The 12,744-nt window shown below is 45.5% G+C and overlaps 2 protein-coding genes across 6 annotated transcripts in view; one reads left to right on the forward strand and one right to left on the reverse strand.

Moving 5' to 3' along the window:
- The window catches only part of csnk2a2b (casein kinase 2, alpha prime polypeptide b), a 147,656-nt gene that overhangs the window by 103,723 nt on the left and 31,189 nt on the right, over positions 1 to 12,744 (reverse strand). The window lies entirely within an intron of this gene.
- Positions 1 to 12,744, forward strand: part of cfap263 (cilia and flagella associated protein 263) — a 34,959-nt gene that overhangs the window by 3,189 nt on the left and 19,026 nt on the right. Inside the window, exons 2-5 of the mRNA XM_070897808.1 lie at positions 5,428 to 5,551; positions 7,729 to 7,893; positions 9,060 to 9,215; positions 12,212 to 12,292. Of these exons, the coding sequence (XP_070753909.1) occupies positions 5,428 to 5,551; positions 7,729 to 7,893; positions 9,060 to 9,215; positions 12,212 to 12,292 (526 nt within the window). The remainder of the gene's footprint in view (positions 1 to 5,427; positions 5,552 to 7,728; positions 7,894 to 9,059; positions 9,216 to 12,211; positions 12,293 to 12,744) is intronic.

Here is a 12,744-nt window from a genome sequence, read left to right on the forward strand (position 1 = left end):
TACCCCCACACACTGACAAAGGCAGGAGAGCAGGCCTTCAACTGCAGGCAGTGGCGCCAGAAGCCATCAAGGGCCACAGGAACGGCCGTTCACACCTCATCAACCCACAATGCGAGCAATCAACTACAGACTGAGAGAAGCTCAAGAGAGATCAGCCAGACGCAGCTCATCCTTCGGAAACAATGGAAGCGGTCTGTGCTGGAGATGTGGGGGAAGGCACTCAACAAGGAGGTGTCGATTTCAGCATGCTGTTTGCAGAAACTGCAACTATACAGAGCATCTGGCTCGCATGTGCAGAAAAACAGCAGCTCGGCTGGTATATGAATCGGAAGGGTCGGAAAGCGGACCAGAAGACAGTGGGGACAGTGCCCAGGACGCCGGTGTACAGCGGGTCAACACGATCAATGTCCACTGTTCTTACAACAAGACGCCTCCAATAATGATGAGGGCCCTACTCAACGGGATACCCGTCAACATGGAACTGGACACGGGAGCTAGTCAATCTCTCATGAGCGTCCAACAATTTGAACAGCTGTGGCTGCACAAAAGCAACAGACCAAAACTCACAAGGATCGACACCAAACTAAGGACCTACACCAAAGAAATCATCCCAGTCCTTGGCAGCGCCATGCTCTCAGTCACACACAAAGGGACGGTGAACCGACTTCCCCTGTGGATTGTCCCCGGAGATCTCCCAGCACTGTTGGGGAGAAGCTGGCTGGCAAAACTAAATTGGAAATGGGATGATGTTCACGCCATGTCGTCAGAGGAACGGACCTCCTGCTCAACAGTTCTAAGTTGTTTTGAACATCTCTTTCAGCCAGGTGTGGGCACCTACAAAGGGGCTAAAGTTAAAATCTACATCACACAGGATGCCAGACCGGTCCATCACAAGGCTAGAGCTATGCCTTATGTGATGAGGGAAAAGATTGAACACGAACTGGACCAGCTTCTGCGGGAAGGCATTATCTCACCTGTGGAATTTAGCGACTGGGCAAGTCCCATCGTCCCCGTCATGAAGCCTGATGGATCCGTACGAATCTGTGGGGATTACAAGTCTACCATAAACAGAGTCTCCCTACAGGACCAATACCTGCTGCCCAGAGCGGAGGACATATTTGCCACATTGGCTGGAGGAAAACTTTTCTTGAAACTAGATCTCACATCTGCGTATATGACGCAAGAACTGACCGAAGAGTCTAAGCTACTCACCACCATCAACACACATCGAGGCCTTTTTATGTACAATCTATGCCCATTCGGCATCAGGTTGGCAGCTGCTATATTCCAGCGCAACATGGAGAGTCTGCTCAAGTCCATCCCGGGGACAGTTGTGTTTCAAGATGACATACTCATCACGGGCAGGGACACTGACTCCCATCTCCGCAATTTGGAGGAAGTACTAAGTCGATTGGATCAGGTAGGCCTAAGAGTTAAGAAATCCAAGTGTCTGTTTCTCGCGCCCGAGGTTGAATTTTTGGGCAGAAGGATTGCCGCTGATGGAATCCGCCCAACAGAATCCAAAACCGAAGCAATTCGTCTGGCACCCAGGCCCCGGAATGTCTCGGAACTGCGCGCCTTCCTCGGGCTACTCAATTACTTTGGGAACTTTATGCAGAACTTGAGCACGCTGCTGGATCCTCTCCACATGCTACTCAGAAAGGGGTGCGATTGGTTTTGGGGGGAAGCCCAAGAACGTGCCTTCAATAAGGCACGCAAACTACTATGTTCCAACAGTGTTTTAGACTTTTTTGACCCAGGTAAAAAGCTAGTTCTTACATGTGATGCGTCAGCTTACGGGGTGCATTTTACAGCATGTCAATGATGCAGGTAAATTACAACTCATTGCTTATGCCTCCAGGTCACTTTTGCGGGCGGAGCGCGGGTACGGTATGGTTGAGAAGGAGGTGCTCGCGTGCATGTACAGTGTCAAAAAGATGCACCAATAGCTTTTCGGGGCCTAGTTCGCGTTAGAAACCGACCATAAACCCCTCACGTCCCTGCTATCCGAGTGCAAGGCAATAAACGGCAACGCCTTGGTGCGCATTCAACGGTGGGCACTCATGCTGGTATCTTACGACTACATAATAAGGCACAGACCAGGCACAAACAACTGTGCCGACGTGCTTAGCAGGCTACCCCTGGCGACCACAGAAGGGTCCGATGAACAGGACTGTGAGATGGTCATGGCAATCAATGCCTTTGAATCCACAGGTTCGCCCATGACGGCTCGCCAAATCAGAGCCTGGACGACCAGCGACCCCACGTTATCCTTGGTCAAAAGATGTGTTTTAACTGGTGACTGGACAGAGGCTCGCGATGCCTGCCCCGAGGAGATCAAACCTTTCCATAGGCGCATACATAAACTATCACTACAGGCAGACTGCTTGATGTGGGGCAGCTGAGTAGTTATGCCCTTGCGAGGCAGAGAGACGTTTGTCCGGGAGCTCCACCGCGAGCACCCGGGGATCATCCTTATGAAGGCCATAGCCAGATCCCACGTCTGGTGGCCTGGCATTGACTCGGACTTGGAGCTCTGCGTCCGGCAGTGCACCATTTGTGCACAACTCAGTAATGCCCCCAGGGAGGCCCCCCTAAGCCCCTGGCCCACCAAACCGTGGTCGCGGGTGCATGTAGACTATGTGGGCCCATTCATGGGCAAAATGTTCCTCGTAGTCGTCAATGCATTTTCAAAGTGAATTGAGTGCACCATTTTAAACTCGAGCACCACTTCCACCACTGTGGAGAGCCTCAGAACCATGTTTGCAATACACGGAATTCCTGACATATTGGTCAGTGATAATGGTCCGTGCTTCACCAGCGCAGAATTTCATGATTTTATAGTTGACCACAGCATAAATCACGTTAAGACGGCACCGTTCAAGCCGGCCTCCAATGGCCAGGTGGAGCGAGCAGTGCAAATCGTTAAACAAGGCATGCTAAAAATCCAAGGTCCCATGCTGCAGAGCAACCTGTCGTGACTGCTGCTGGCATAGGGATCTCGTCCGCATTCGTTGACTGAGGTTCCCCCCGCGCAACTGCTGATGAAACGGACCTTAAAGACTAGGCTCTCGTTAATCCTCCCAGACATGCATGAAATTGTTGAGGCAAAGCGCCGGAAGCTAACTGAGTACCATGACCGAAATTCGAGGGGAAGGTGGAATGAGATAGGGGACAAAATGTTTGTGCTAAACTATGGCAGGGGTCCCAAATGGCTTGCAGGGACAGTAACAGGCAAGGAAGGAAACAGGCTACTGGTTGTACAAATGGACAATGGCCAAACCTGCTGGAGGCATGTAGACCAAGTAAAAAGTAGATTCACCAACAACACTGCAGAACCAGAGGCAGACTACAATGTGGAATTTACACCATACCTGGTGGACAGACAGAGGGAACAACCTGTCTCAATAGACCACCCAGGCGAGATACCAGCAATCATATTGAACGAAACAGACAGCCCAGGCGACATACCAGCAATCACACCAAAAGAAAAACAGGCACCAAGGCAAACAACTGAACCACAACTAAGACGCTCCACGCAAGAACGTAGACCACCTGAGAGATTGAATCTATAAAGACAATAAGACCTTGGGGGAGGGCGATGTCATTAACTCACACTACTGTATATAACTGTATCTTACCATGCTATACATGACTGTAACTAGATATGACATGTAACCACAAGCATACTTTACCACCAGGGGTGCACTTACAGGAGACACTGCATACCTGTTCCACACAGGTATATAAAGGCAAGTCTCAGGCAAGTGTGGCACTCGAGAGCTGTGAAATAAAGGTGCAGGTCCAGAGTGACCTTGACTTCAGCATGTGCCTCATTTAAGTCTGTACTGCAGGATCAGGACTTTACAGTAATTATTACCTGCGTTTTGTGATAGTATTAGAATGTTTACTTTTTCTTCTAACTGTGTGAGAGAGAAGAGACAGGCACAGAGATACATGTCCAGGAACCAAACACAAAATTCAGTGTTTACTGAGAGGCCATAGAAAGTCACAAACCAGTTCTGCTAGACATGAGATACCCCTCCCCCTAAACACAACCAATGCAGAGCAGGCCGACTATGCCTTGCATACCATCCTGCTGTGCATTATAAACTTTCAAAATAGGAAAGGATAAAAATTAAATACATGGGTAAAGGAATATATATACAAAATGTAAAGGCCACTTCTTTAAGGTTTTCATAGACTAATGGACAGGGTTGTCAAACTCAACACCAAAGCACCAGTAAAAATTCCAGAAGACATTTTTAAGAAACAGATTTCAACTTACTTAGTCACTGAATTTGTGACCATGCCTGATGTTATGCTCCACATGGCATATGTTATATATGCAGACTATAGATATGCTCTCTGTGTAGTCACTGTATAGTTGCATAAGATGTTTACCTGATGTACTTTCAATAAGGTTTACACTGTGTATATACATGCTGACACTACTAGAGGGTGCAACTGGTGGAGACCGGAGTTTCCTGCCCTGGTGGCAGGGGCTGTATAAAAGGGGAGCCACCATGCGGCTGCCTCACACTGGAGTTACAAATAAAGGACCAAGGTCACTACAGTTTGAGTACAACACATTGCCTCGTGGAGTCATTTGTAAGTACACTACAGACATAATAGCATAAACACTCCTATGGTTATAAAACACAGACTCACCATGAGCAATACTATTAATAATATAATAGAAATTGTGTGCCTTTGTGCATTTCCTGTCGACTTTTTCCATTTTAAATTCGTATATTCATATTTATAATGGAAACAATGTAAACTATCATGTGATTACACCCTCCTGCCAGTGGAGGTGCTGCAAGCCACCATCGGCGAGAAGGTGTACTTGCAGCTCCATAGGAGATTGACGAGTACATTATGAATATTAGCAGCCTTTGTAATTGCTACCAACATTTTGACCACAGCTGTTTAAATTTACCATCACCCCTTGTAAGCAGCCCTTGTACGCTTGATTTCTCACTCGGGCAAGCTCCCAGCATCGGGTCCAATGAGCCGGGAACCCACCCATTCTGAGTGCATCAAGCTGACTCTGCAAAACTAGCTCGAGGTCAGCACACTGGTGATTGCGCAGGTGCTAATTATCTACCAGTTGATTAGCAGCTGATTGAAGACCCAAGTGGACAATCTACCCTTGTGTTTCATTAATCAGTGATCAATCCGCTCCTGATATAATGAAATTGCCGATGTGCTGATAATCTGATATATTGTAAATCAGAATACAGTGAAGCTCCTGATATTGTGACATTTATGAATTATTGAAATGTTGTGGTGAACTGGAACTAACTGTGAGTATTCCATGTTATATACTTTGAGCAGCTCAGAATCTTTGGTGTAAACCATGATCTATCTTCTAAACCGCTGTCGATCTGTGCATAGCAATGATTTTTTTTCTCTTTGATATAGAGTTGCCAATGCAGCCTTGCAGAGAGAGTCCGAGATGTTTAATAAGTACTATGAACGGTTGGTGCCCAATGCTGTTGTCCAACAATCCCAAGCTGCGGCACAGGAGCTTTCACAGTTGGCACAGGTAGTACCCAAAGAGCCGCATTAATCCTTTCCCAATAGTTTTTGATGTTGAGAGTCTGAAAGGGATCTGAAATATCTGCAACAAAATGTTGATATATAAAAATGCTTCGTAGGGTCATAGTGGTACTTGACTGTTGCCTGTACTTTGATAAAGCCTGGTGCTTTCAGGTGGCTGAGAGAAAGAGGTGGCTCTGTGTCCACAATGTAATTCAGCTGTCATGGGTTACAGTCAATGGGTGAGACATAGACCCACAGTCAATGGGTGGGACATAGACCCACAGTCAATGGGTGGGACATAGGCCCACAGTCAATGGGTGGGACATAGGCCCACAGTCAATGGGTGGGTCATAGGCCCACAGTCAATGGGTGGGTCATAGACCCACGGTCAATGGGTGGGACATTGGTGGGACATAGACCTACGGTCAATGGGTGGGACATATACCCACAGTCAATGGGTGGGTGGTCAATGGGTGAGAATGGGTGGGACATTGACCCACGGTCAATGGGTGGGTGGTCAATGGGTGGGACATTGACCCATGGTCAATGGATGGGACATTGATGGGACGGTCAATGGGTGGGACATTGACCCACGGTCAATGGGTGGGTGGTCAATGGGTGGGACATTGACCCACGGTCAATGGGTGGGTGGTCAATGGGTGGGAGATTGACCCACAGTCAATGGGTGGGTGGTCAATGGGTGGGACATTGACCCACGGTCAATGGGTGGGACATTGACCCACGGTCAATGGGTGGGACATGGGTGGGACATTGACCCACGGTCAAGGGGTGAGACATAAGAACTAGGAGCAGGAGTAGTCCATTTGGCCACCCGAGCCTGCTCTGCTACTTAATAAGATCATGGCTGATCTGATCATGGACTCAGCTCTACTTCCCTGCCCGCTCCCCATAACCCCTTATCCTCTTATCGCTCAAAAATCTGTCTAACTCTGCCTTAAATATATTCAATGACCCAGCCTCCACAGCTCTCTGGGGCGGAGAATTCCATAGATTTACAACCCTCAGAGAAGAAATTCCTCCTCATCGCAGTTTTAAATGGGCGGCCCCTTATTCTGAGACTATGTCCCCTAGTTTTAGTTTCCCCAATGAGTGGAAACATCTTCTCTGCACCCACCTTGTCGAGCCCCCTCATTATCTTATATGTTTCGATAAGATCACCTCCCATTCTTCTGAACTCCAATGAGTAGAGGCCCAACCTACTCAACCTATCTTCATAAGTCAACCCTCTCATCTCCGGAATCAACCTCGTGAACGTTCTCTGAACAGCCTCCAATGCAAGTATATCCTTCCTTAAATACGGAGACCAAAACTGTATGCAGTACTCTAGGTGTGGCGTCACAAATACCCTGTACAGTTGTAGCAGGACTTCTCTGCTTTAAGAGAGGCATATGCTCGCAGTCAATGGGTGAGACATACGCCCAGGTGGGCTCAACTAGGATCAGTTATATTTTGCAACAGTTTTCTAAAATGTCATGAATACTCTTAACTTTGCCAGGAAGGAAGGTTTATGCTCTTCAGTTATACTGGTGCAGATGGGAAGGGAGTAACTATTGGATAACATGAGGGAGCGAGGAACCTTGCTCACTGCCAACATTTAACAGTAATATGGGTTTTCTGGTCTAGCAGCTCTTCGTAACCAGTGGGTTTTCGGAAAATCACTCTTCGCCTCTTCGCTGGATGCTTTCCACGATGTGAGGCTTGTGGAAATGAACTTTATAAGTAGCGCGTAAAACTGGTGACTGTAACTGATTGGGAATAAATTTGAGAAGTGATGTTTGAGCTGCCAACAGTCCATGGTGTATTTGTGCCACAATTCTCTGGGGCCAATGGGGTGGTTTGTGCCCGCAATTCCAATTATGCTGAGTTTGCAATCGTGGCTGTACCAGTGGGAGCAGTAGGAACTGATGAGCCGAGATTAAGCAAGGACCTCCCCAATGGGAGGCCGGCAACACCAAGGAGGAGCTACCCCAAGGTACTTTTATGTACAGTCTTAGCCCACTGGCTAAAGAAGCCTGGGAGAAGTTGCCTTGTGGCCTTCTCAGCAAGAGATATGTAGAAGAGGGAAAAGAGTTTAGAAAAAAACAGTGATTATATAAGTTTTAATGTAAAATGTAACGTTCAGAACTTAAAGTATTTGCTGATATTTGGTAAATCTTGTAGGGCCGGTCAAGGCATCGATCCAGGACTCGCAGTATGATAGTTGAGCGCCTTTTCAGTTTAACAGCAGAGCAGAAGTGCAACATTGCTTATAGAGAACTAGAGGAAACAAAAGATGTATTAGCAAAGCTGAAGTATGATTCAAGCCACACCATTCGGAATTTACAGGTAAGGAACAACAAGCCACACCATTCAGTCTACAGATACCAGCGACTTGACTCTAACTAGATACTGCATAGGCAGCGAGTACTGAATTTCAAATGTTCAAACCTTTCAAATGGCATCTAGAACCAAACTGCAGGCCTGCCATTGCTGAATTATATGTGAAGCTGCTGGTTTGTGATTTTCACAGAAAAATGGATGGAATCAGAATATAATCCCAAAATACCAGTAAAAATTCTAGAATTGCATGTAATAGAAATGGGAATGAGCATAAACCAGTGGGTCTGACTATGTGGTGGAAGAAGGAGAATTATTCTGGTTGCTATGTCAATCATCATCATAAAATGCATTAAGAAACATTGTGGCCGATCCAAATAAAAATTAGGATATAAAACAGGCTGCCGATTCGCTATCGCCCGTTTTACACTTTCACCCAAAGTCAAAATTACGCCCATTGATTCTTTTCATGCTGTACGAGGCCACCTTCTTTGGCCTGATACATCAGTCTCTTTTCTCTGGCAATGAAGGTGCTTCTCACCGTCATCACTATGGCAAAGTTTGATCAACATATATTTTGTTCGGTGGGATCCAGATGGGGAGGCTCCGTCATTTTTAGCGAGACACTCTTTAAAGAGGCGGCACTATGATTGTAGAGTTTTTCTCATTTGTTCCCGCTGATTGATTGCAGAAGGAAGAAGGTCTTTCTCACTGCAATGTATTTGCTTCATGGGTTCTTTGCTTAAGAATTCATAGCAGCACATTGCTATTAAGAACTAGTTGGTTTATTAACAAAGGTTTAACAGTCACACTGCACATTACCAGTTCATCCACCAGGCTCACAACTGCATGCCTCATCGTGGATGACCGAGACTCAACTGGCTGGGGTTTTATTGAGTCTTGTGAACATCATGTGACTGACAATGCAACAGCTCTACAAACCTGTGAGCATACTCTCAAGTGCATACATTACACTCACCTTATTAGGAATTCAGTTGTTGGGAATTTCTTCTGAGCTGCTTTTGCTCTGCCACCATAACTGAGTTTAAGCCGCACTTCCGATAGAAGTATCGCGGTGAAGCGGGAACAGCTCCAAGAAAATTCCCGGCTACTGCCTTTGTGACTGCTCATAAAGTACAAAGGGTCTCTAACTAAGTGCGTTTGTTTTCCTCTAGGCTACCATTGAGGAAGCTGAATTTTCACTGACTGAAATAAAGAAAGCAGTCGTTGAGTTTGACCGAGATATTGGGGCCTTCACAGAAGGCAAGAAGGGAAACATAATTGTAACAGAAACTCTCTTTAAATATTACGAGGACAAGATCCATGCAAAAGTGAGTCCTCCATCAGGTTAGCCTGCCCCTGAGGAAAACAAAATCTAGCAAAACCTCTCAGAACTAGTGAGAGAGCATCAGGTAGAACTCACCGAGACAGTGGGCTCATTTTTTGAACATGTGCTGTTGGCGAGGAAGCTCGCCACTGGACGGACATGTCAGCAAATTGCAGATGTGCTGCCTGTGATTTTCTATTCACTTGGGCATTGCAGCCTTCACTTCTTGATAAGCAAACCGTGAGATTAGTAGCAGGCTTCAGGAGGATATAGACAGACTGGTGAAATGGGCAGACACATGGCAGATGAAATTTAATGCAGAGAACAACAACTTATATTTATATAGCGCCTTTAACATAATATGTCCCAAGATGCTTCACAGGAGTATTATTAAAAAAATGTTTATGACTGAGCTATATAAGAATATGTTAGGGCAGATGACCAAAAGCTTGGTCAAAGAGGTAGGTTTTAAGGAATGTCTTAAAGGAGGAAAGAGAAGTGGAGAGGAGGAGAGATTTTGGGAAGGAATTCCAGAGTTTAGAACCTAAGCAGCTGATGGTGGAGTGATTAGTCGTAGTTGTTCAAAAGGCCAGAATAGGCAGAGTACAGAGGTGAAGGGGGATTATAGGGCTGGAGGAGATTAGAGATAAGGAGGGGTGGGACCAAGAAATGATTTGAAAACCAGGATGAGAATTTTAAAATTGAGGCATTGCTTTACTGGGAGCCAATGTAGGACAGCGAGCACAGGGGAGATGGGTGAGCAGGACTTGGTGCAAGTTAGGACACGGGTAGCAGAGTTTTGGATGACCTCAAGATAACCGAGTGGGTGGAATGAAGCATTTTGGAAGGAAAAATCAAAAGAGACAATATAAACTAAATGGTACAATTTCATAAAGCTGTTAAAGTATATGGGATTTGTGGCTTTATAAATAGAGGCATAGAGTACAAAAACAAGGAAGTTAGCTAAACCTTTATAAATCACTAGTTAAACCTCAGGACAAGTATTGTGTCCAGTTCTGGGCACCACATGTTAGGAAGGACGTCAAGGCCTTGGAAAGAATGCAGAGGAGATTTACCAGAATGGTACCAGGGATGAGGGGATTCAGTTATCTGGAGAGACTAGAGAAGCTAAGATTGTTCTCCTTCGAGCAGAGTAGGGTAATGGGAGTTGTAAGATTAAAGAATACTTCTATCCGTTTCTTATCAGAAGTAGGGTCCACCGATTTACAGAGTGAGAAATAAATGTATGTTATTTTGTCAATTTAATCTTAACTTTATTAATGAAGCTGGGAGTGGTTATACATGGAAAGAATACAATCTTAACTTGGGGAGTTCCACTCAAGACCTTGAGTTGATCAGATCCTTAGTCTTTGGAGCTAGCCTGACGTGCAGTCTGTGCCTCTACATGGTGTTAGTGTTTTCTAGACGACCCCTCACATCCTCTCTTGTTCAGAATCCCTTGATTCTGGGTGTCCACCTTAGCTTAGATGTCATGCCACCTTTATACCTCATCTCTACTTTCATGTCTACATCAAACAAACTCTGATCAAGAAAGGGATAGATTAAAGTCTTCTGTAGTTATTGTTTTGTTCAATCTATTAGTGTGTCGATTTAAAGACACCCCCACACCCATGGGTTTGTTGACCGTTCCTTCTGATAATTGTCTGGATCATTGTAGTTGACATCGACACCAATTTTGCTTAGAAGTCTCAGTGTTTTCTCGTGACCTTGTGACAAGAAGTTTCTGCATACAGTAGACAAGCAGTCCATCATGGTTTCTGATGTTACTGAAGGACTAAAATCCCTTCGAGGCATTCATAATTAAGAGGAATTTTGATAGAGTAGATAAGAAAAAAACTGTTCCCACTGGCAGAAGAGTCGGTAAGCAAAGGATACAAATTTAACATAATTGGCAAAAAAGCCAGTGGGGAGACGAGGGGAATTATTTTTACTCAAGTGAGTTTTTATGATCTACAATGCACTGCCTGAAAGGGCAGTGGAAGCAGTTGCAATAGTAACTTTTCAAAAGGGGATTGCGTCTCTACTTAAAGAGGAAAACTTTGTAGAGCTTTGGGGAAAGAGCAGGGGAGTGAGACTAATTGGTAACACTTTCAGAGAGCCGGCACTGTTAAAATAATACAGCAAAAGGAACGTGCACAGAATCTGTTAGATTCTGGGTCCCACTTTCACAATGGCTGAAAGGTAGCAGCCCGGGAGAATTTTGTCCTTTAAATTTCTCAGCACAGTAATGCCCACCCCACCAGGCTCCATGATATCACCGGCTGCCACTGCAGAGAGGCCTCTGGCTCGGAGATATCCCTGGAAACAAGACTGGCTAGTGGTGAAACATCCAGGAGTTTTGGGTGGGAGGGGTGGGGAAGTGTGGAAAAGAGAGAATTAGAGTGTGCAGAGCTGCTTATGTGGGTTCAGTGAACAGGGTCTCGGTGGGGGGGAGGGGGGGGGTGTGGGGGAGCATGGGCTTGGGGTGGAAGAGTGGGTGACCAGGCACTGGTTGGGAGGTGGGGTCAGGGGATTCAGCCTTGGACTGGGCAGTTTAGAGAGTGATCGCGGTTCATCGGAATAGAAATTTCAGGCTGGGTTAGAGGTAAAACTAAAAACAGAAAATTCTGGAAATACATAGCTTCTAACAAATTGATGTTTGGCGACAAAGGGTGATTTTATATTTGCAGTTGTTAATGGAACTGCTGCACGTTTCAAATTTTTTTTGGTTTTGTTTCAAATTTCCAGTATTTGCAATTTTTCATTTTATCTGTAGGGTTAGGAGTTAAAGCTTCAGCCAGGCCCGTCACCACAGTCCCTTAATCCATTGGATTGAGGAGCACCCTCGTCCACTCGGAACTTTTCACTGATGAAGATACTGAGTCGCCTTGTAGTTAATGTTCTCAGTAAGCATTTTGACTGCTTTGGATAGTGTCAGCTGTGGTGTTTCTTGCATATTCACCTCTGCAGTGTCTAACTGTTTTCCTTTCTCCTCCTCAGGAGATGCTGATCGATAAGCTGCAACTTAAGAATCACGCTTGGAAGATGCTGAATGCGAAACTGCACCAACAGCTCCGGCTGGTTTGTAAAGGGGAGGGAGGCAGGCAGGAGCATTGCTGCATCATCCCTGAAATGCTGTGCTCTGTCAATCAATTGTTTCATTATCCTCTCTCGTAAATCTCAGCCTTACTGCTGCAATTACCTCTTTAATTTATGACATCGTTCAGCAAATTGTTTCATTTGAAAGACAAGAGCAATGCAATGAAGAAAGACTTGTGCGTATTTAACACCTCACCATATCTCTCAAAGCACTTCACATACAATGAGATACTTTAAAGTGCAGTGACTCTTGTTGTGTAAGTAAATGTGGCAGCCATTTTGTGCACAGCAATATTCCACAAGCATTAATAATAACAACTTGGATACAGGAATTTATAATGAAGTAGTTGGTTGGAAGTACAGGCTGTTTAATAACTTTTATATAGCACCTTTAACTAGGTAAAACATCCCAAGGCACTTCACTTGAGCAGTAT

Source organism: Pristiophorus japonicus, chromosome 13 (assembly GCF_044704955.1).
Source record: "Pristiophorus japonicus isolate sPriJap1 chromosome 13, sPriJap1.hap1, whole genome shotgun sequence".
Taxonomy (NCBI): Eukaryota; Metazoa; Chordata; class Chondrichthyes; family Pristiophoridae; genus Pristiophorus; species Pristiophorus japonicus.